This window comes from Neolamprologus multifasciatus, chromosome 23, assembly GCF_963576455.1.
Source record: "Neolamprologus multifasciatus chromosome 23, fNeoMul1.2, whole genome shotgun sequence".
NCBI lineage: Eukaryota > Metazoa > Chordata > Actinopteri > Cichliformes > Cichlidae > Neolamprologus > Neolamprologus multifasciatus.
In genome coordinates, this window is record NC_140460.1 from 9278079 (window position 1) to 9302214 (window position 24136).

Below are 24136 nucleotides of genomic sequence, written 5' to 3' on the forward strand. Positions count from 1 at the left end.
CAGTATGTGTCACGTGCAGTGTTGGGAAGGTTACTTTTAAAATGTATTCCATTACAGAATACAGAATACATGCCCCAAAATGTATTCTGTAACGTATTCCGTTACGTTACTCAATGAGAGTAACGTATTCTGAATACTTTGGATTACTTAATATATTATCATGCTGTTTACAACTACATGAATGTACTATTGCTGTGATTTATTACTGTTACTGAAGGTCCGCGGCTCTGAACCGTAGTAAAGGGACCTCTGGCTAATACGGTGGGTTCTGTGTCGGGCTCGTAGCCGAAAACTAGCTTTACTTTGTTATCTGGGTCAACTTTGCTAGCCAGAGACAGAGAGAGGCGTTGAAAGGCTGCTCCAACAGAACTTATTGTTTTTGGAGGAGAACACGAACACAGTGTACAGTCGAGTCTCAATAGCCTACTTACAACTGGGCTCGTCAGGCACTCTTCTTGGCTGCAGTGGTTATTATTATATTTACATGCTTCCAGCTCCCGTTTTTGCTCGATGACAGCTCGTACTTTTCCTTTTTCTCCCTCCCTCGCTCACAGACACATAAGGGGTAAGGCAGTCCATTCTCCCTGCAGCACGGACTACACTGCCTATGATGCTACATTCTTTAGAGCTATACCGGTAGCATTCTGCCTATTAGCTTAGCACAACAACAACAACAGGCGCTCTCTCACCCAGGAAACACGCAGAGAGAGAGCGTCACCCTGTAACCATGGCAACCGTAACGCTGCCACCTGGAACATAGAACATAGAACGTAGCTGTCAAACAAAACCCAAACAGTCCTGACCCGCCACAATATGAAACAGGAAAGTACCGCCGTGTAATCCATTTATTTCAACAAAGTAACTATTCTAAATACCACCTTTTTAAACAGTAACTGTAACGGAATACAGTTACTCATAATTTGTATTTTAAATACGTAACGGCGGTACATGTATTCCGTTACTCCACAACACTGGTCACGTGATAGAGCGGCTGTTGTCTGCAAGACCTGTTGGTGGTCTGTTGGAGCATTTGGAGCCTCGCTACATGCTTCCTAACCGTGGCATTTCATCTCGGCGAAAACTATCCGAGAGAAGTAAAGCAAGTGTCTAAATTCATCTCTGAATGTTTGCATAGTATTTCCACGTTAAGCTTAACTGATGTATTGAGCCACAGCTGGACTGGCCATCGGAGTTCCATATTGAGGTGAAAAGGAAGCGATTTGTCCCGTACTTCAGCTAGAATTAAAAAATAGACACAAAGCTGGAGTTATTCTGTCTTTGCTGCACAGTTGCATCTACTTCTCTTATTCCAACACGTTCTCACTCCCCCTCCCTCTCCGGTTATTACTTCAAACATGAAACTGATCAATGATCAGCTGATCGGCTTTTCTGCCGCAAGCCCCGTCTTTCTTGTTTGTTAACACCCACTTTGTGCTAGAAACAGGAGACCAGCGGATAAACAACAGCAGCACGTTTAAGCGTGATAAGCTGTTGTTAGAATGTATTTAATATTACTTTCTAGTATCAGCTGAAGTTTGCTGGAGCCACAGCTGTAAAAGCTGCTGGTCATGATATCCGTTTGGATATGTGGTGAGAGGGAAACATGAAGATGAAACCAGGAGACGTCCTTACTGAATCATCAGAGCTGAACAGGTGATGGAGAAACAGGTTTAACTTTTAGGTGACATGAATGAGTTGAGGGGAAGTTATGAACTGTTTCTGAGAGACAAATAACACCAGGATCCTTTTCTATGTAGTTTACGGCTGGTAACTGCAGGGGCGGTTCTAGCAAAGTTTTGTCAGGGGGCCAGGTAGGGCATTAACAGGGAAAGGGGGGCACAAAGAAATATTTTCTTTGTTATGTCATTTAAAAACTTTGAATAAATAATTATCTGAATCTTACAACCAAAGTGGTCATCTGATTAAATGTATAGAAATCCATTATTGTATATAGTAACTAATAAGTCTAATATACACCCTTGTAAGCTATAGTATGTTTTCCTTTCGGAAGGTACCATCTGTGCAGTCTGCAATTCTGTTGAAGAAAGATGTTGAATCTATTTAATTATTGTAGAAAAATAATTGATTTCTGTGCATTTGTTTTACACTTGAATTAAATTAAAGTTGATTACATTGATTAAGGGCGGGGGGTGGTTCCCTTAATATTTTTGCTGGGAGTTGGCAACCCTTTTAGTTAGGTAGGTAAGTACTTTTTAAAATGCCAGAATAGGGAGGATGGTATAGGTTTAAATTTATTAGATTGATCAGTGTTGCTGAACTATAAAATGTTTTGGGTGGAGTGTATTTTTTGCATACAGGTATAACAGAATAGCTTCAGTCTCTTGTTTTTTAAAACTTGAGTATGAACTTAAACAAAATGCAGCAAGATATTTATAAAAAACAATTTTATTGATTACAAAATACGCTATATTGGATTTATATCGGTATCGGCAGATATCCAAATTAATGATATCGGTATCGAACATTAAAAAGTGGTATCGTGCCATCTCTAATTCATACCACTGTATTAAAGAATTTGAGAAGATCTGAGAAAATGCTGGATGACTTTTGTGCCAGTTTTGCCAGGATCATGTAAATCACCTTTACCTGAAACCCAAAAAGCAAATATTGATCGATAAGAGACATTTAGACATTTAGACATGCAAAAACATGCAGTTTTAATTTCCTTTTGTGCTTGAATAAATGGTGGAATTTATACCAGTGTGCTGAGCAACTGACTGATAGCTCATTAAGTCATTGTACAGTTGGTTTTATTTTAATTTCACACAGTCTAAAAATCTTTAATTTTTAGATGGTTTTTACGAATTTCCACCTTTTACTAATAAGTAATGGTGAAACATTAACTGGAACTGTCCATTTAAGAAGACTGTGTCAGACAGCTCCCATTTAAAAATGTAAAGTAAAACAGCTGACCTTTCATTTTAATTGTAGACTAGTTTAGGTGTGGCTGAAGAAGATATTGACTAATCTACAGTGCATGACTAATCTAACTTCTTTGACATGATTTAGATGGTGTGATAGCTAATTTCTTTCTTGGCGTGGCCTATCAGAACTATGCGTGTGTTGGCAGACTTCACTTCATTCCTAACACTTCAAGGTGGGCCAAATCTGATTGGAGGACAGTTGTAAAGTCAGGGTTTTAAACTGCTCTAAAGCAATATTGAGAAGCACTGCTGAACAAACTAGAAAATAGAGACTCACTCGCCTCCATGTGTAACTGTACTGAAGTTCTTTCAATTAACAGAGACACGCATGCATGGAAAGCAACTGTGTGAGTAGCTTAGACTGACTGAAAACAGCAGGACACTAACCAGTTAGTGTAGGTGTCTGTGCATGAGGATTTATGTGAGTGGGAGAGAGTAAAATGAAACAACTCGGCAACGTTTTACCTCAGTGGGTTGGGAGCTGGCTCTGCTTGCAGTACTGTGTGCGTGTGCGTGTGTGTGTGAGTCAGTATGTGTAAATGCCTAGCTTGTATAGACCTCTGCAGTCCTGTGTGGGATGAGTGCAGTGCGCTAGTGCTGCTAACAGTGGAGCTGCGGACGAGGGGAGAGAGTACGGGAAAGAGAAGCGGTAGTTAGGATGAGGACAGAGACCGTGTCCGTTGCAGCGCTCGGCAGCGCAGGCTTTAGATACTTATATTCTGTCTGCTTCTTCAGGCTGTTTGGTCCCACAGGCCTGTGAGTATCTGTGTGCGTGCGTCTGTGTGTGTGTGTGTGTGTGAGAGAGCGAGAGAGAGACAGACACGTCTGTGTAATGCTAAAATGCTAATCGCTGTTATTGTGAGAGCACTGCAGCAGATTTTAGCTCTCATTGCACTGCAGCAGAATTTTCAGTGAGGGAGGCAGAGATGCAGCAATGTGAGGTTGTTTACTTGCTGCGAGTGACGACATGCGCGTGTGTATGTTTACATTTGTCCTTCAGTGAAAGGGGGGGGGGGGGGGGGGTATAACATGTCTGACTGCTTATTGGCCCCCGTGTGTGTTTTAGCCAAGATGAAGGTGACGCAGACGGCTTCCCAGAGATTCAAGCCTCTCCGCCCCCTTCGCCCTTCCTCTCTGCCATCCTGGCTGCATTCCAGCCAGTTGCCTATGACAATGACGAGGATGCTTGGCGTTGCCATGTCAACCAGATGTTGTCAGACACAGATGGGTCCTCGGCTGTTTATACTTTCCACGTGTTTTCTCGACTCTTTCAGGTAAATGTGTACCACATTTTTTTGTTCTTTTTTTTATGTTTTTTATGTTTTATGTTCTTGCAGTTTTGACTGATAGGCCTGCTCCTTATCTGTTGCATCTTGTGTACAAGGAAGCTTATTTCCGAATGATCTTACTTTGTTTTCTTTTGTGTGTGTGTGTGTGTTTTTCCAGAGTATTCAGAGAAAGTTTGGCTCCATTACACATGCATCTGTTCGCTTTCTCGGGGAAAGGCTCCAACGAATGGGTAATCAGTTCCTTAGCTCCTTGGAAGTCATGACGTCTCGCTCGCAGTGTCCCACTGTGTTGCTGGATGCAGAGACGGTGAGGCTGGCCCGCATGCTTGTCTGCAGTCATTCTGATGCATCTGATAAAGCGAGATTCCAGTAATGTTGTAGCAGTTACACGGCTGGATTATTTTATATAAATGGTTTATGTCGTGCTGAGTGTGTGTGTGTCCTGGTGTAGATATTTTTGTGTAGTTTGTGTTATGCCCAGTTTATTTATGATAAAAATGAGAAGGGAAGTCAACACAGCAGAAAAATATCTAATCCAATTTTTATGTACAAGTGAAAGAAGAATAGGTACCAATTTAAAACTGGCTGTGGCTTAAATTTGTGGTAACGGCAACACAGTCAAAGCAAATGAAAACCAATTTGTCATTCAGGAGAGACCAGCTAACACTAACATGAGGCCTTGGGGCCATTATGTGTATGTAGTGGATGTTCTTGTAGCTTAATATGTGTGGTGTCCTGTGTTGTTGTAGCTGGTCTCTTGTGGACTGTTGGAGACTCTGAAGTTTAGTGTGCTGGAGTTGCAGGAACACTTGGACACCTACAACGCCAAGAGAGAAGCAGCAGAGCGTGTAAGCCATCTTTATCTTTCTCCACATCCTCCACATTCTCCATCCTCTTTATCCTCTTTGAACCTTTTCCCACCAGACATGTTGTTTCACATCCTCTTTATTTTTAAAACACGTAAAGTGGTTTTCATCTCTATGCAGTTTCACTGCAAAAAGCCAGGAGAACATAAAGACGAATAGCTGATGTTGCACACGATAAGCCCAGTCTGTCTCATCAGCAGCTGCAGACACTGAATCAGTGTTCAGTATGAGTACATTCAGCTGCCGTTAGTGTCTGCATCACCAGTGAGAAACCATGCTGAAGGGATAAAAATAACCCTCAGCTCTCCTAAATCAGTTACAGAAGGCCAGGCGGGAGAAGCTGTGAGGGGTTGGAGCTGGGAGGAAAGGGGAGGGGGAAAAAGAGATGAGATTGCAGAGAGCTCTGGGATGCAGGGGCGCTAATTGAGTGAGACGGCAATGTTCCCTGGAGGGCTAGATACTCTGGATGCTCTGGAACAGGCCTTCTTTAATTCGCTAAATACAACGCACTTATTAAATCTCCTCCTTTTATTATGTACACACACAAATGTAGATGCATATGTCCATGGGGTAAAAAAAAGCCTTGTAAATGCCTCTGTTTCCAAGTTCCTCTCCTTCCTCTAAGCCTTTTATGTTTTTCTCTCCTGTTTTGTGTCCTGCCTGTTTACGCAGTGGCTCGAGAACTGCAGGAAAACATTCGGGGACAAAGATAGCAGCCAGCGACCCAATACTCATGCACAGGTAGGGATGAACACTTTTACTTTACAATGCATGAATTTGTTTGTCATACTTATTGACCGGTTTGACTTTTGAAAGTGTTGCACTGCAGCTGAATCGGTAACGTCCAACTGAAATTACACAGCATTAGAGACATTAACTAAGTGTCGTCAAGCCAGTCAAAGCGCATCTCTTTAAGAAAACCATGTTGGTTTAAAAGAAGTGAGAACCTGCACCAGCTTTCCTGCGGATACAGGATAATGTTACAAGTTATTTATTATTAAAAATGCAATGATAAATGTATGTATCATTGAAACATGTACACAAAGTACAACATTTAGCTATGAGCTAAACAGTTACTGTTGTACATAAAGGGATTTATGTACAAGCATGCTTTGGTTGCATGTGAGTAAACAATGTAAAGAGAAAAGGCGGCATCACATTTCCTTAAATGCCTTTGATAACCATGAACATGTAAAGATGATTGAAGATTTAGCTTTTTATTCACTTATTTTATCTCCGTTAAGGAAATTCAATTTTTTGGCCCGCATATCCGCTAATTATACCAGTCGTTGTTCTCACAGCGCGAAGAAAGCATACCAGCTTGAGTCAAACCATGATTACAAAACTTCGGTTCATATCAAACCCAAGACGTTAATGTGCTGTTACGCTAATTAGGTCTTCAGCTGCAGCATATTAAAGGCATGTGAATGTATCAGTACAGTCATTTAGGTTTCAATGAGCTTTAATTCCTCAATACCACAAACAGCACTTTCCATTCCCATTAAATGGCCCCGTGTCTCAGTCAGTTGCTGCCTGATTTGCGCTGGAAATCCCATTTGTGTTACATGCCTGTGAAAATGTGTAAAATTCTTGTTACATTTCTAGTAACAGTGTTACTAACAGTGCTAGTGTTGCATTAAAGCACAGTTGCATGACATCTGCAAATTAATTTTATTTTTGAGTTTTATTTCTTCTATTACAGTGCACTCATTTAGGCCTGTCTGTGCCTTTAAAGACACTTTTGAAGGAAAGTTTGATGTAATCACGAGTTGTTAATGATTACCTTAAATTGTACTTACTGATAATAATTAGCTTAATGAATAATTAAGAACTTCTGTAACAGCCTCTCTATGCAGTTTATTCAAACATTTTCCAGCCCTTCTGTTTATTTGGTGGTAAACTGGGATTATGTTTGATAATGAAAAGTCTTTCATTTAACTAGTGCCGTAGTTTTATATATGTGGCACCAAATCAAAACAGCAGTTGTTTTAAGGGGCTTTATATATTGCAAGGTAAACACACTCTACAATTATAGAGACAAGACCCTAACAATCAGACGGCGCCCTATGAGCAGCACTTGGCGACAGTGGGAAGGAAAAACAAAGCTATATCTTACATAAGGTTTACATTACACACATGAAAGATCGACGGTTCAATTTAGCGTTCTCCTAATGCAGATAAATCTAAGGTTTGCATCCTGAACGGCATCCGGGATAAAATCTGTGCCAAATATGCAAACATGCAGGTTCATCTTCTATGGGGACCACTTAAGATAGAAGGGAACAGCCTTTCTTTTATTGTGAAAGGCAAGCAGAGGAAAAAACTCTTTAAGTAACATTTCTGTACTGCTGTGGCAGTGGCGCTGTCAGCTGCCAGTTAAACACAAACCCTGAGGGCAAGAAGTGTTTCTAACAATTCGCCAGCAACCATTTTTACTAGCTTTGGGTGATAAACATGTTAGCAGTAGATTTAAAGAAGATGTGTAAATAATTTTTGTCTTCAACAACAGAATTGCAACTGTGACTTCAGATGGACTTTTTTAGACTTTTTTCCCCAATTCAGAAATGTAAGATTTAAGACACAGACTTTGTACCCTTGACGTATTTGCATGATCTCTCACTGCACGTCTTAGTCTGTAGGTTTCTCTTACACAGAGCTCCTTGGACAGATCTGCGGAGCTCCCTCTGTGTTTGACATTCACACAGATGTTACCTTGGGTTAAACTGACGCTCTGTTTTTAATCAGAAGTATCCAGAGGTCTTTCACTGCCTCCTTCCTCTCTGCGTAGCCACCACACCACCGCGTCTTTCCTGCCCGTCATCGCACATGCTGTTGTTCACCTTTTCAGAATAAAGGTTTCTGTTACTGCTGACGTGAGCTCACATTATCTGACCTGTGTGAAGGGAAGATGATAAAGCACTGCTCCTGCTCGTCAGGTCACTGTGTCTCAGCTGTCATGTTAAAGCTCACTAATTCTTGGTCTTTCTCTCCTTCTGTTTTGTTTGTTTGTTTGTGTGTGTGACCTGCTCACCTTCTTGCTTAGCAAATGGAAAATCTAGCAGTAAGTGGTTCTCATATTATAGACTTAAATAATGCTGCCAACCGGACAAAACACTGACATCTCATCTTTCTGTGCAGAAACAGACTGTGTTCTACCCCCACCCATTTCTCTGTCTATGTTTCTGCTTGATTGGTCATGTAACCCAGCTCAACCTCTTCATCCACCCACCCAATCATAACGTGCCGTGTTATCCTGTTTGCATTTTTTTCTGTTTGCTTGTTGCACTGATTGTGTCTGCAGATAAATTTGTCTATCTACGTGTATTCAGTGTAGATTTGCCACCTGATTTCAGAGGGGCTGCTCTGTTATCAGTAGGATATGATGGCTAGAGAGTCCAGTGTTGTTAGGTTTGAATTCACTTTCATTTTGCATGATTCCATTGTTCCATTCCCATTTGTTCAAATCATTTTCTCCCATGTCCTCCGAGATTAGGGGCTTAACTTTTAGTTTTCCCACACCTCACTCATCAATTCTACATGCTGAGGGATCAATGAGATGATGCCCTAGGTTTTCTAATTTAAATTTTCACCACTAATTCTAGCAGTAGGGTCATTCCATGAAATATCAGCCAGTATTTCCCATCTGACCCCGTCAGAAGCAGCTGATTTCTTTTTTCTTTTTGTTTGGTATCTCTAATGAAGCTGTGCAGAATTTACCTGCACACTATGACATTTTTCAACCCATCTCCATGTACTTCATAGTGTGCAGGTAAAATTTTGCATGCCTTCATTAAATAAGCTAAAGTTAATATAATAAATAAAATCATCTGATTCTGCTGACTCAGGTCAGGTGGGGACAATTTTTCCAATTTGGGACGACCCTATAGTAGACTCACCATGGTCCAAACCAAATGACCCTCCGTGTTAACTTTTTCATCTCTTCCTCTAACCCAGGATACCCATCTGTCTAATCATGAGATCAGAGTGATTCAGTGCAGGTTAGATCATCGCTTTGCTGAGATGTGACAGTGTGTTTTTCTGTCTTCTGTCTCTGTAGGAGCTCGAGTTATGTCGGAGGCTCTACAAATTGCACTTTCAGCTGCTGCTGCTGTTCCAGGCCTACTGCAAGCTCATCAGCAGGGTGGACACCATCAAGAGAGAGGCCGAGGTGAGAGACGCAAGGTTTAGCGTAAATTTGTCCATGCGTTGTTATATAATCCATTTTCTTCCACATTTATTTATTTATGTATCTATTGTTTGGTGGGGGGTGATTCCATAGTTGGAGGAACTAGCTGCTGCTACTGAGATTCAGCAAAATTAAGAGGCTCTGGTGAAAAGTGACATTCAAATTAAAGCTTTTCAGCTTTGTTGTGTGGGTACACTTTTATAGATGGAGAACGTAAAGACTTGCTTGTTCAGTTTTAGGGTTTGTTTGTTTTTCATTTAGATTCTTGTAGTGATGTCAGCGTTAATCTCGTTGAAATGACGTTAATGCCAGAAGTGAATTAACGCAGCAAATCTCTGTTAGTGAGTTAACGCGGATCGCCCCGTGCAAGGGTCTGCACTGCGTCAGCGCGTTAGCGAGTTAATGTGTTAGCATTGTGCAGCCCCTCGCACGGGGCGATCCATGTTAACTCGCTAACGGAGAATTGCTGCGTTAATGCGGTTATGGCGTTAACGTCAATTTAATGAGATTAACGCTGACAGTGCTAGTTTCTTGTCAAATCCACAGGGAACCACTGCAAAACAGTATACCTTAAAATGTATGATAGTTTTTCTTATTTCAGTAACACTAGAGAAAAAATACATTTAAAACTTAAAATATATATAAAGAGAGCTGGAGTCAGAAAATGCAATAAAAAATGTGCAAAACAAAGAAACACAATTTGATTGGATAATTATTTTCCTTTACCCACGGGATCGATAAACAGGCTTTACTAAATCTGTATTGCAGTCCATCCTTCTCTGAGCTGCATCTTAATGGCGCTTTAATTTAATCTAGACATTTAATAAAATTAAATTATTTCCCATACTGAGCGCTGAGGTCAGCTAGTCCAGGTAATATTTAGTCCGGGTTCATTTTGTTCACCTCCCGAGGAAGATCTGCTTGTGTTATTTGGTGCTGTGACAATAATCCTCCTTTGTCTCCGTTTCTAAGGTTACCAACATGTCCGAAGAGCTCACTATCTTAGAGAGCTGCCTGAAGGAGGCGGAAACAGGAAATGATGGTCAGGAGGATGTGTGCATGTCAGACAATGCCCAGACGAACACCGAGACAGCCATACAGTCGCTGATTGAAACCCTGAGAGCCAGAGACTTCAGCTCTGCTCTCACACAAGTCAAAATCTTCAGGTAAGATAAACACTACAGTTACACAAAAACAGTGGCTTTAATCGGTGACATAACAAGGCAATACAGTGATTAAGCCTCCTGTCTAAAAGGCCCAGTCAAACATTAATTAACAAGTAAAAAGTTGATATTTTTAATGCACTCTGATTCCTGGCTGTTTCATTCCAGTCTCGTGCTTCATGTCATTGCGCTTAAGGGCTCGAGTTACTAACTGATCCTCACGGGTTCACTCAGACACAGCATCCGTTCAGTTTGGTTACTACAACATGGAAGACAGCTGCGAGTTTGCTCCAGAAAAACATTTTTTGTTAACATAATAAGGATGTTCTTTGGCACAGTCACATATTTTAATATTGCGATTTTTGGATGCTGCAGATTAAGTTCAGGCTGTGACATCCAGCATGATCATTTCAAGTAAGAAGCCCAGATATAAGATAAAAGGAGGTTAAAATGCACTCCTGTTTCTATCGCATATCATTACTGAAATGTTCAGAGGCAGAAGCTCCTTTGACTTGGCAGGCCTGCTTGCGATGCTTCTTGGCAGTTATTTTGAAGATCCCATCTAAATGATGAGATGGGATGTTCACTGGGATGTGAAAGCAGTACGTGTAGACTCACCAGTCACACAGTTAAAACAGTCGTGAAACCTTTGGCTCGCTGCTTGGTGATGAGGCATGAGTCTGTGAAGATGAGAGACTGTGCATAAAAATAACTGCTACACCCCCTTGAAATAAAGTTGCTAACAAAAACTGTGCAATGGTACGCACCTGTAGCATTACCTAAACAATGAGTGCCTAGAATTTAATACTGTGTTCTTTCTAAAGCTCAATGAACTACTGCCCAACATTGCCCAAAGTGCATTTGTTCACAGACCTGAACATGTTTTCAGATGAGTCGACTAACAAACCAAAGCACCTCAGGAAAACTGTTTATCCAGCAGCTAAGAATGTGTTCGGTACAATCCCCTTTTCTTCACATCTCTTCTTCATCTCCAGATCTCTGTGGCCCAACGACATCTTCGGCAACGAGACGGACGACGCGGTCCAGACTCTTCTACACATTTACTTCCGTCACCAGACGCTGGGTCAGACAGGCTGCCTGGCGGTCGTAGGCCCCAGCAGAGACCTGTCTCAGGCTAGCAGCCGCCTCATGGAGCTCAACCTGCAGATCCGTGAGGCTCTGAGTCAGGCGCAGACCTGCCAGACCCACACCGACATAGTCAGCACCGGACTGTAAACCTGAGGCACTGCAGGCTGGACTAGACTGGACAAAAACACCCCTCTCCTCTACACCTCCCCTCAGCTGGAGTGTAGACGGTGAGGGGCGGAGGACAAGAGAGACTCCACCTATAAAGGGCTAAAGGATGCGTGGGAATAACTGTGACTCTTAATATATATTATTACATGTATGAATGCTTAAAGCTAATATCTTTTCCCAGACTAAGCCAACTCGCAAAATTCAGTTGCAATAAGTCATGTGGTGGCGTGCCTGGGAAAGAATAAGAGAGGGCGCTGTGGGATGATAACTTTTTTGTTGTTGTTGTTGTTGTTGTTATTTGTTTTTCTCTTTTCGCTGGATCTGATCCGAGGGGCCCCGTTGTACCGAACGGATGCGCCCCTCGGGGTCTGGACTGGGAGTCGGCGTCGAAGCCTGGGAGGCAGTCCAGAGGAGGTGTCGTATGTGTGAGGACGCACCATCAAGATTCATAAGCAAACTCAGAAAGTCTTTAAGAACCCGAAAAGTTTTCAAACGCATGCTGAAAGAGAAAAAGCACTGCAAGAATATTTTTTTGAGAAATGTATTTTTTATTAGAGCTAACATCCTAGGTTGTAAATGTTAGGATATTTAACATGTTAACCCTGTGGGAGACGTTTACCTTCAGGGAGTGTACAAAGAGAAATATATCTGTTTATTGATCTGCTCTGAGAGGAGAGTCCCCTTCAACAGGTCTTCACGCAAAACTCACTCTTTAACCAAATAAGTAGATGCCTTTAGAGACTCTTGACTGTGTGATTATATATTAGATATTCTGGTATACGCTCACACACAAAAATGCATATAATTGCACACAAGTGCGGACTGGCTACAGCTCATTATGGAAACATAACTTATTTTACTCTGTATATATTTTAGAAAATGTATAGTGTAAAACCAGTATTTTTTTTCTCCCCTTGTACTTTTGTGTAATGCACTGTTCATCCGATTAGGATGTCTGTATAAAGCTAATGTGATGAGAAAGCCAGAAACAGGTTTGAGTCATTAATGGTCCGCTCCACCTTTAGTCATCCAATCATACAAATTTCCCAAAGGCTGCCTTGGTTGGTGGTTGCGGTTTCAAAAGAGGGAAGCGATGCTCGTTTGGGACAAGCCACCCGTCTGCCTTTGGCGGCGATGGCATGGGAGATCAAAACAAGCCTCCATCTCCTCTGCTGGACCCCACCAACCCAGCCAAGCCCCACATACATATGCATTCCTTGTCTCCACTGTGATCTTTTTGTTAGCAGCGTAGGCTCTGCTTAAAGCCTTACGAGGGAGGAGATGAGGTTTGAATCTGTCCATGTAGGTTGATCATGTTGCAAAGCGGCGCTCATCCACTGCTGCGTTTTGATCCTGTTTATTTATTTTCTGAGGGGAAGTGTCTGTACTCTCACAATGCCCCTACTTGCTGCTGTGACTGCAGGACATGAACCGTTATCTGAATGCTTCTTGGACAGCTTGTCATGGCACATTGTAACAGTCACTGTACTCATTCCTCAGAGCTTCTCTTTTTCTCCTCCTGCTTGTCTGGTACATATGAATGCTGTTCTTATTTAATGATTATTTACCTGGAAGATATTTTAATGTAGAGCTGCATTATACATTTTTTTCCTTGTTCACTCATACCAGCCTTTTCTGGATCAATAAAAACCTTACAGAATGATCTTGATCTTCAGTTATTAAAATTGAAAGCACCATATGTTTTTTCTTGGACTCTGCCAGACTCACTATAAGATGTCACTGTAAGTTTAAAAAGAATATACTAATTTATCTTAAAATACTCTAAAACAGGCTCCTTTAGTTCCCCTTTAACATCCTCTCTCCTAAAAGTCCACTTTCTTTTGATTGGCTGCTCCTCACCTGGCCCTCGCCCCTCCCTGAGCCAGAAGTTTCTTCCTGTTAAACTGGAGTTTTTCCTTCCCACTGTTGCCAAAGTGCTTGCTCATAGGGGGTCATATAATTGTTGGGTTTTTCTTTGTATCTATTATTGCAGGATCTACTGTACAATATAAAGTGCCTTGAGGCAACTGTTGTGATTTGGCGCTATATAAATATTGAATTGAAATTCTGCAAACAAGATGTGCTGCATGGGTACACCCCCATCTGCTTACCAGTGTGGAGGTTTTAAAAAATAAATATGTAGTTGATTAGAAATGCCACATTCCCAAAACCACAGGGGCGTCTGTGGCTCTGGAGGTAGAGTGTGGGAAGGTTGATGTTCTCCAGTCCCAGTATCTTTGGGCCAGACACTGAAACCCAGATTCCCTGTGGTGCAAGTGTGTATTAGAAAGCACTTAAGACACTGGGTAAAGTGGTGAATGGTTTGTAGTAAAAATCCCTGTACATATGAACTCTGACAGAATGGAGAAGGAAAATTGTGTTGGAAACCCAACGCCTGAGCTGATATATGAAACAAAACCATTTAAATCCAATTCGTGCTCTTTGGCTCTGTATGTTCTCATCACTCAAAAGTCAGAGTATTCATAGCTACCAGTGAACCTTTGGCCAACAGATCTGCAAACAATTACGAAGGAATGGATACGATACTGATATTTAGAACAGCAGATTTTATTTTTTAAGCCAAGTGTTTAGTCTTCGACCCACCAGTTTCAGTGTCTTTGGTGCCATGGCAACCTAGTTTCCAATAATTTAACGCCACTCTTAGTTTATTGCACATGTTCAGGTTTATGTCAGCCTGATTTTAGACAATAGGATTCTCCAAGGTGCTGCATTTGAGTTGAGATCAGTGACAGTTTAAGTGAGCATGCTTACAGACAGAATGCATGCTAGCCGTTTATTACATCGTAAAGCACATGTGGCGCTTCAGTTTGATCAACACAAAGAGAACTGGTGTGAAATAAAGTACAGAAACATCAAAAATACATTTTGCATCCAAGATGCCATCGTTGCACCAGCAGTGGGTTCATGATGCCCCCCACGTACAAGTTGTGCCAGCATACTGAGGACAGTTCAGTCGAGACGCTCCTTAGATGATGTACTTGAAGCTGAATGTGCTGTCGCAAGAGAGCCGCTTGCCTTTGCATCTGCCGCACAAATCCTGTCTGTGGGGTCGTTTGGGATCGACGTGTCGTTGTGTTACTGCACAGGAACAGCGTGCTTTGTTGCAAGTCTGAGGAGAGAGAAAGCGTTAAGTGGAGACTAGCAAGCCATTTAAAAGCCACACAGACCGATTAGGACTTACATGACACGTGATGTCCTCGACACGGTATGGGTTGTATTCCTTTTGGCATTTTCTACAAAACTGTTTGAAGTAAACCTGGAAGATAAGCAGAGGACTCAGACTTTCTAGGCAGCAGGTCTCTGAAAGTCAGTCATTGTTGCACTGAGGACTTCCTACGGTGGACTCTTGATAAAGCACATTTCATCTTTGGAGGACCTTAAACAGAGCTGCTCACCTTGTTGGTGCCCTGAACACACCACACATAGGCACTCTCCCATCGCAGATTGCAGTCTCTGCAGTGATAATATCCATATTTCTGTTCCAGAAACTGAAGGACAAAAACCAAAATTAGTTCAATGAAATCATTAGAAGGAATCCATCCAAAAATAAACCATCCACTTGTGCAATACCTAAACAGTATCCAACAAGTGGAACAAATTAAAGACTAGTTTATAAGGACAGTAAGGGAGTATTTTAGTGCCATTTTTGCACTTTTTTGGGACGTACTACAGCTTCCAAACTGGACGTTCAGTTCTGAAAGAAAAAGAAATGCGCCAACACATCTCCTTTAATTATCCATTTAATATACAAGGCAAGTTCCAAGCAGTTGTGGCGCAAACGTTCTTGGAAAAACTGCCAAGTATAAACCTCCCGGTGCGTGATTAACTCACCTGGAACCGCACACGCGCTTTGCCCTTTGAGTCCTCCGCAGTTGGCTGCGCATCCTCACTCCTGGCCAGCTGTTTGGACTTGAGCTTTTTGCTCTGCTCTAGTTGCTTTTCGGTCGTTTCATCCTCTCCAGTCTGGCTGTCTTCGTCCTTCCCCTCGGTGTCCTCGGAGGGCTCGGGCGGCTCACCCGGGGGCTCACCGGTCTGCACCGTCTCACTGGAGGTTTCCTTATTGTTATTTTCATCAACCAGGAAGGAGGTGACGCTCCTGTATGCTATCGGGGAGTAGACGGCGAGGGTGCGGGGGTAACGCACACCGCCCGTCGATTTGGGGCTGCCGGGCGTCGCTAGCTCCTGCTTCCTTTTGCGCTGGAAGTCCCGCTTCATGGCCAGAAGGGTGCGCGGGCCAATGGAGCACTGCACCGAAGCGTCCTTCTTCGGGTTGACCTGCACTGCCACATCCTTGGTGTTCGCCTTCCTGAGCCTCGGGGTGAGTTTGGGGTTGATTTGGGACAAGATGGACTTCAGCTGTGCGCGCTGGTGGTTGTTGAAGGCATCAGAAGAGTCTCCATAGTGGGAGAAGTAACTTTTGTATTTCCACCCCGCGTCTTTAGGCCGGGGGTATCTGCCCATGTAAGGATTGTAAGAAGAATAGAAGTAGGTATCCACTGGCTCGTCACCATATGTTGCCATGTTTGTTCAACCGGCCGAGGCTTTGCTGTAACTAGTTAAATAGAGTGGAGCTCTCCATTAGACCTAATTAAGATCAGGTGTAGGACGTCTCATTACAAGAAAAGGGGGGGGGGGGGGAGGAGGAGGAAGTAGACACGTGACAGCGGTGTGCCTGTTTTGTGTTTATACGTCTTTAATTGGCACAATTTTTACAGTACAATTAAGATCAGACTGTAGAGCACAGGTAAGCTAAAGTTTTGGCACAGGCTTGTTGGGAAATCTGCACATGAATCAGTCTGATATGTTTTTAAAATGGCTTTTAGTCTCTCTCTCTCTCTTACACACACACACACACACACACACACACACACACACACACTTAAAGCAGTCATGAAGTCATGTTTCTTTTGCTTTTTTTATATCACGAAATGAGACATCAGTGGTTAGGATGAACGAGTTAAGCTCAGGACATAAAGCACCTTTTTAGCAATCATGTTAACATTTTACAGGCATTTCTTTTATGAATAACAGCGATGAAATGATAAATCCATCTGAACGCCTTAATCTGCTTCCCTGCGTCATAGTATGTATGGAAGGTCATAACTGCCAAAATTAAAAATAAAGAAATTAGTCAATAAATGACTCAGTAATTAGATTATATGCTTTATCAGTGGCTGAAGTTTCCAGATTTATATAACAACATAGTGTAGTGGTTAACACATTCATCTTACATGTGCATGATCACCATTTTGAGACTAGGAGAACGCACCCCTACCCCCACATTTTTCCAAGGCGAGGTCACAAGCTATTGGATTCCCGGTGCTATTCCAAAGCCTGGATAAATGGGAAGGTTGAGGGAGGGTGACCCATTTAGAAAAAGGAAAGCTTATGTGTGAAGGCTTACTTTTTAAAACAAGATTTTTCTGAGTTTGTCTTTAAATGTCTCCTTACACATGAAAATGCAAAACCAATCTCGAGCGCAGTCAAGAGCATGCTAAAGCAACAGGTGGTGATATAACCCCAACCTTCAAAAAATGTTGGCCAATCAAAAGCTCATAAACAATAACACGGCACAGAGTCTGCGAGGAGCTAAAGGTGCACATCCCTGCTAATCTTAAGCAAGAAACAAATAAAACACCCGAATTTCAATCAACCACTTTAAATCATACACATGTATCAAAGATGGACGTAACCTTCGGGTCTAACAATAAAGCCAATGCAGAAGTGCCAAAATATCTGTATCCTACTTGAAGGCCACCAGATGGCAATAGCTGTGGTTTCGAAAAGTAATTTAATTCTATAGTTCTGTTGGAAAATTATTTTCTGATTTTCCTGCTGAGTTTATGGTCTCAGTCACTCATTTTGGGTCATGCTAAAAATAAAAACCAAAGTCTGTTTTATAAGCAAAACAGAATGGAAGGATATCTGTGGTATGTAGCTACAAGTCAGTGAGCGTTAGCCATTGAGCATCCATTTTCACAGTCAGACTGTTATCTCTTCATATGTGGATTTTTGCAACTAAGCTGGCGATTGGGGAACCACATCCCCAGGCTTCAAAATGGGACTTCAGAAACCAACAAGTGATGTCACGGTAGCTAGATCCATCTTTTATACTGTCTGCTTGGAGCCAACCTCGCATGGTCTTTAAAGGACCAGTATTAGATGAAGGTTTTAGTACCTTTGCATTTGCTTCATTTTTTAGTCCTAGGAGTTCCCACTTGGCTAAAAATACAGTCAAATAATAGATAAATAATAAAAACAATCATTAAAAAATTTAAAATAAAAGTAAAAATGAATGAAAGTAATAAAGTGGGATAACTATAATACCAAGTGACATGTTGAAAACAATAAAAACAAGTGTTTATCTTATAGCTTTATTCATTTCTGTCTTTAAGTAATAATTTAATGTATATTAATTGTGTTACTGAGTCATATATATATGTTTTTTCGTTTTTTCTTTCTTTTTTCCATTTGGCAGTTTTGGTCCTCCATAGCGGAGCAGCGAGTTTTGATTTTTTAAATAATTATTTTTATCCAGATTAAACTGGAGTTGGATCAGGAGGACAAGGATCCAGCATGATAGTGTTTGGGTCGCTCACTGTCACCGCACCATATGACGGTTCAAAGTCCTCGTCTTCAAACCTTTGATAATTTATGTCCGTGTCCTCACCGTCCACCATGGGATCTGGTTTATGCAGGACCTCCCTCCTGTACATCCTGTAGGCCAGGATGAAAATCCCAGCCTCGGTTGCTTGGAACAGGGCGTAGAGCAGGGGAAACATGTACATCCCCCCCATCAGCTGAGGAGGGAAGGCCAGCTTCAGGATAGCCGTACACAGCTGCACATTCTGGCAGCCCGTCTCCAGAGACACGGCCCTGCGACTGTTGGGGGGCAAGTCAAAAAGCACTGCCAGCCCGTAACCTGCAGCGTAACCGCACAGAGGCATCAGCACAGCCACCACGTAGACAGAAGGCGGGATGGTGGAGAGCAGCTCTGGCCCCAGCATTGCTCCAGTAAGGATGAAGAGTAACACCAGGGTGAACAACAAAGACCACAGAGAAGCCTGCAAACACAAGAATTCAGCGTGAGAATTTTTTTTTTAAATATGGCGGCAACTTTCTACAAGACATGATTTTTAAAACCAAAACATTTCGGGTTTTTTCTTCATTTGAACCATAAAGGCAATATCCAACCTGCGCAACCAATAATAACTAATAACATCATATTTTTATGTTGTTTTATTTATTTATTGTAAACTCCTTTTTAAAAATTGTGTACATATAATAAAAGTTTAAGATAGACTGCTTTCTTTGCACTAAGGGGATAGCATATAATTTCGTTGTGCTTGTGGTGCCCAACATAACTGTGTACTCTAACTTATGAGGCCATCATGTGTCGCTTTTATCAGAAAGCACAGGGAGGAGCTCTTCCTGATATAGTGCCTCTGATGTCACTCTTCCAGCGGTCAGCCACCCCACTAGTAATAACTGAGACCAAGAAATACGCAATGCGCTTTTGGGCAAAGGCCCCTAACCAAAAGTACTTCGGCTGGAACGAAATGATCGAACGGATGTATAAAAGTTAATTGTTGTCAGATTACCTTTAAAACAATATCCGCCACTCGCGTGTAGCGGTACCTAAGCATAACTCCAAACCCAATGGGGATGAGGGTGCTGCAAAGTGTCAGTATGATGGCCCCAAAGGGCAGGAGGTTAACCACAGGGGTGTTGATCCAGGCTCGACTGTAGATCCAGAGGCAGAGCGGCATCAAAACAAGCGCCAGCAGAGTGGAGGATATGGTCATGATGATGCTGGGAGGAGTAGAGAAAAGAAGGAGTATGGTGGACGTGAAGCACGTACGGTGTTGGATCGTTTGAGGAAAATGTAGCAATGGCTTTAAAAAAGCATGCAGAACTTAAAAGTTATTCTTACGTGTTGTTATTTCGGTGCGTAAATGTCAGAATTTGCGCACAAAACACTGTTAACACCAAAACCCACTTCAAGTCATGCTTAGGTGAGTAAGGGGATCTACCTTAGGTTCATCTCTCCGTGCACAAGCAGAGACATAATATTTGACAAGTTTCCTCCAGGACAGCAGCCACAGAGGAGCACGGCCATCGCCGCCACATCATCCAAAGAAAAGGCTAGCGCCAAAAGAAAAGCCACTAGTGGCATGATAACAAACTGACACACCAGAGCCAGGAGCACCCCGATGGGTCGGCGGATATGTTCTCCGAGCTGGCTGACCTCCACCGTGCAGCCCAGCCCCAACATAGTGAAGCAAAGTACCAGTCCGACGAACACATTGATGCCGTGACTGAGCGGGGAGTCCCAGAAGGCAGGCATCAGGTGAGAGGTTTCCGTCGGGAGAACCGCCATAAACTCGGCTACAGTCCTGTAACCGCTTCCTTGGAGAAACACGGCACGACCGACCGCTCCTAATCCCTTCATGACACCCTCCTCCGGAGAATCCCCTTGCTTTAAAGTAATAAAGTCCACCGAACCAGCACTTTGCGCACTTCCACCCGGCAGACTGGAGTTCTCCATGGCGCAAAAGGAGATCAGAAAATCTCAACCGTCGCCTTGTGCCTGTATTGGCTCGTGCGTAAACGATTCCTCTAGTGACGCACTGTCACTAATAAGAAACTGCGGAAGGTCCAGTAGTCGGGGTATGCGATGGTGCCATGGTACTGATAGTCTAATGAGTCTGAGTGGTGCCACAGATTGTTTCTGGGCTAAACTGCTGGAGGAAAGACAGCACAGGGTCGTAAGTTTAAGCAAGAGTGGCTGGACCAATCAATAACTACCACCATTGCCATTTACACTGAGGTCTGCGCTGAAAGACCCCGCAAACTTCAATCTTATTATTACACTCTGACAGTTTGCCATCCTGAAAAATGAGACTCTGTTGAGTGGTTGCTGTTTCGTCTCTCGCGTGTTCTGCAGAAGGATGGAAAAGATCCTTGACATTTATGGGAAATGTGAGTTGCGGTAAGTCGGTTGCTTGTTGAGGTTGATTAAGCAGAGGCTGTGTTGATCTTTAAATTAGTGCAGCAAACTGGGAAAATCCGCCCTCCCTTTTCTTCCCCCCCCGTTTTTTGGTCATGGTGGTCGCATTACGCACGAGTCCTCACCTCTAACGTTACCTTGCGCATAAGTCTTTTGGTTCAGTAGATTATTATTATTATTATTAAAATCAGACTTTAGCGTTTGACCTCACACAAGAACTTGGGAACTCTGATTAGTGTTTTATAAATACCAACCTGAGAGTATATATATCACACTGAATTTGTATATATATTGGTCAGATCAGCTGGAATTTAAATAATTCAGTTGCTCCCAAAAGCACTCCTGGTGGAGTCTGATATATTTCTTACATGATTAAAGCGGGCTCAAGCTCACTCCCACATATATTTTCATTCTTGAATTCAAATAAGGTAGATATGTATGATTCATAAACATTAAAAAACATTTTGCTGTGGCGCATTGAGCCTAAAATGCGTGATGCCACGGAGCAAACTACATAGTTCCCACACCTCAACCTACAGGACTGAAAAGATTCCCTGGGTGCCAGAAAGCACAGGACACACCCAGAGGTCCTTGGTGTTTAATGGGCAGAGCAGTTACACAATATTACAGCTAATAGGATGAATGTTGTTGCTGAATCTGCTTTTTATAACTCTGAAGCCTATATTTATTATTAAATTTCAATTCCTGTAATACATAATATTTTTTATGTTGAAACCTTTTATCCATCAATATGACAAAGAAAACCTTTGTCTTTTAACAGAAATCCTATATATGAGTGAGGTAAAACTTGTACATGTGATTGTTGCTTACTTTAAACCTTTGTTGTGTAGACGGCATAGGCAGCACCGGTGAAATATTGTGGTCTGCTGCTGTGACAGTGTGTTCTTCACAATAATGGTTTATCATATTCAGCATCACTCATATGAACTGTCTTTGTTCTGTGTGTCTGCAGCACACAGGAAATGATCCTGAGTGAATCTAGCACACGAAGATGAGAGTCTGGAAAAAATAAATTCACTCTTCGGCGCTGAAGAGGGGACAGAACAGTCGTGACTCAGGCTTTCAATCTCCTCCCCTTCCCAGAGAAACACACCACGTCCCTTCTCAGCAGCAGCGGGTGACTCCAGGTACGTAACGCTGTCTCTGTGCAGAATACATAATGTGTCCCCATCAGCAGCTGGACATAGTGTATGAGACTAAAACATAAGTACAGTACAAAATGAATAAATACTGTAATTGATTACAGCTGACAAGAGCAAGGAACAGTGCAAGCAAATTGTTTTGTTGTTGTTGTTTGTTTGTTTTTCTTTTAGAAAATATAAATGTTATAGTAAAGTGAGAGCACACAGAGACCGATTTACATACCCAGAAATAATTTTGACACAATATATGAGTGTACTCTATTAAACCTATTAAAACCATGGAGAAAAAAAACTTGTGGCAAGTTGTATAAAGTGCTTTGAGTGCTCAGATATTACAGCACTATATAAGATGTGTTTTTTATGGCAGTTTTAAGTAAAAATCTAAATAAATAACATAAAAATATTCCCTTATGTACCTTCTTCTGGGCCTTGGTGCACACCCTCAGTTCATCCTCTGAAAAACATTACCTAATCTCAATTTCGGGCCCCTTAGTACTGACCACAGTGAACCATCTTCAGATGGCTGCTCCCCGCTGGATAACATGCCATATTGCAGAAGTGGTTTCTTGAACATGATGATGAGTTCACTGCCTCCACAGTCACTTTATTTATTTTTTAGATACATTAAAGTGTCTGCTCAGTATACATGTGGTTTAAAAAACTGCCCTTAAATGTGTACAAACTCCACAGTGTGCAGCTTGTACACTTGGTGTTTACAAACAGTTTTATAGTTCCAAATGAGCAAAACTGCAAACAAGAAAAAGGAAAAGCTACATGTAAGAATACTTTTGAGCTTTTATTTGAAATGTGACTTTACACAGGGAAACCGAATGTCATGTTTGTGGATATAAAAAAAATTTCAATAACAAAACCTGTCACACAAAAGGTGTGGTATGTCTTTTTGCAACATTCGTCCAACAGCTTCCCACTGAATCTGAGCTTTAACAGAGGCACCTCTCTCTTTAATAAATAGTTTCATTTACAGAGCGAGTAATTAGATATAAATACAAAGGCGCGTTTAAAACATTTTTTTAAAGCAATTATAAATGTGTTGATTCTATTTAAAAAAAACAAACAGGCAACAAGCAAATCAATCAAGCAATCAGATGCAAAATTGCAAACAATGTTGGCGAAACCAAAAACTGGCACCAAGAAAAAAGAAAACATACAAACAAAATGATGTTCAAACTTTAAATTATAGGCACTAGTTTAAGAACACCCACCACATCAATCACCGGTACAGCTTCCCGAACACTAGCATGCCTTTTGATTCATTCTCATAGCATAAGAGGTAAAAGCCAATCAAAACCTAAAACGTATTCAAGACAGATTTTCATCATATTCCTTTTTTTTCATGGTATGAATGATACACACTGACACATCTCTTATGGGGATTTGATAAACAATATCAAAGTTTCCTTGTTTTCATTGGCTGAATGGGTGAACAGGGACAAAACAGCTCTTTCAGGCTTTTTTTCTCAACATTTTTTTTTAAATCAGACATCAGTAAAAACAGAGCTAATGTTAACCTGGGGCCAGTTTCACAAAGAGATCTGAGACTCCAGTGTGCGAGGGTCTAAAATGTGCTCTTTGGCTGCCATATTTCTGCAACAGAGTCAATTAGCAGCTCGGGTCTAGTGATAAAAGTCCCAAATGAAAGGGCTTTTAACTTTAAGTGCTTACATGAAGTGCTGTGTTTCTATTAAAAGCACAATTCAGTAGCTCAGAGTGGATCCCAAATTGAAGCTTGGTCTTGCAGCGGAAAGAGGACTATTATGAACAATTATAAATGAAATGCCTGCTATTGTCTGCAGGTAAGATAAATAAAAGCCCGAGTCACCAATGTGTAATCTAGTCTGAATTTCACAAAAAGAACCACTGACTTTTATTTAAAGGTACTTTTTGTAGTTATCTGCATAATTTAATTGTAACTTTCACCAGCAGGGGGCAGCACATTCATGTTTTTGTTCCATTTTTAAACTTGATACTCTTTACCCTTCCCTATTTATACAAGAGGCTTCCCTTTTTCCCAAAACACCAGAGCAAATAAGCATGTGTTCCTCCTAATGATTAGTCAGGTTTAGGAAAAGTTACGATGACTCACTGCACCATCTTGTGGTGCAAAATCGTACTGCACAAAAGTACAGAATGGCCCAGATTGAGCTCTTAAACATAATTCAAAGGCAATGTGGACATAAAGTTAGAACGATTGTTTCTTCTTCTTCTTCTGCTGACA

At 41.8% G+C, this 24136-nt stretch overlaps 3 protein-coding genes across 13 annotated transcripts in view; 1 reads left to right on the top strand and 2 right to left on the bottom strand.

The window, feature by feature from the left end:
- The window catches only part of fryl (furry homolog, like), a 78292-nt gene extending 64923 nt beyond the window's left edge, over positions 1 to 13369 (top strand). For 10 of the 11 annotated variants that reach the window (XM_085149901.1, XM_085149902.1, XM_085149892.1 and 7 more), the window contains 8 exons: positions 4012 to 4219; positions 4392 to 4541; positions 4984 to 5082; positions 5773 to 5841; positions 8144 to 8161; positions 9158 to 9268; positions 10259 to 10452; positions 11445 to 13369. In XM_085149901.1, coding sequence (XP_085006027.1) covers positions 4012 to 4219; positions 4392 to 4541; positions 4984 to 5082; positions 5773 to 5841; positions 8144 to 8161; positions 9158 to 9268; positions 10259 to 10452; positions 11445 to 11685 — 1090 coding nt within the window. In that variant the 3' untranslated portion in view covers positions 11686 to 13369. The remainder of the gene's footprint in view (positions 1 to 4011; positions 4220 to 4391; positions 4542 to 4983; positions 5083 to 5772; positions 5842 to 8143; positions 8162 to 9157; positions 9269 to 10258; positions 10453 to 11444) is intronic. The other variant, XM_085149893.1, reaches the window with a different exon arrangement.
- Positions 13370 to 14289: 920 nt separating this feature from the next.
- Positions 14290 to 16271, bottom strand: zar1 (zygote arrest 1). The gene is made up of 4 exons (XM_085149912.1): positions 15559 to 16271; positions 15123 to 15215; positions 14909 to 14983; positions 14290 to 14836 (listed from the first exon to the last, which is right to left on the bottom strand). The coding sequence occupies exons 1-4, from the start codon at positions 16246 to 16248 to the stop codon at positions 14693 to 14695; spliced, it is 1002 nt and encodes a 333-aa protein (XP_085006038.1). The 5' UTR covers positions 16249 to 16271; the 3' UTR covers positions 14290 to 14692.
- An 85-nt stretch (positions 16272 to 16356) lies between these two features.
- Positions 16357 to 23335, bottom strand: slc10a4 (solute carrier family 10 member 4). Its single transcript, XM_085149911.1, has 3 exons — positions 19761 to 23335; positions 19329 to 19539; positions 16357 to 18791 (listed from the first exon to the last, which is right to left on the bottom strand). The coding sequence occupies exons 1-3, from the start codon at positions 20273 to 20275 to the stop codon at positions 18267 to 18269; spliced, it is 1251 nt and encodes a 416-aa protein (XP_085006037.1). The 5' UTR covers positions 20276 to 23335; the 3' UTR covers positions 16357 to 18266.
- Positions 23336 to 24136: the final 801 nt, after the last annotated feature.

Excerpts from the sequence above, each read along its gene's own strand:
- zar1 (XM_085149912.1), bottom strand. The coding sequence starts at position 16,248 with ATGGCAACATATGGTGACGAGCCAGTGGATACCTACTTCTATTCTTCT. Across the intron at positions 15,216-15,558 it reads AAGCGCGTGTGCGGTTCCAG|TTTCTGGAACAGAAATATGG; the intron begins GTGAGTTAATCA and ends TTTGTCCTTCAG. Across the intron at positions 14,984-15,122 it reads GTGTTCAGGGCACCAACAAG|GTTTACTTCAAACAGTTTTG; the intron begins GTGAGCAGCTCT and ends CTTATCTTCCAG.
- slc10a4 (XM_085149911.1), bottom strand. The coding sequence starts at position 20,275 with ATGGAGAACTCCAGTCTGCCGGGTGGAAGTGCGCAAAGTGCTGGTTCG. Across the intron at positions 19,540-19,760 it reads CACGGAGAGATGAACCTAAG|CATCATCATGACCATATCCT; the intron begins GTAGATCCCCTT and ends TACTCCTCCCAG. Across the intron at positions 18,792-19,328 it reads TGGCGGATATTGTTTTAAAG|GCTTCTCTGTGGTCTTTGTT; the intron begins GTAATCTGACAA and ends TTGTGTTTGCAG.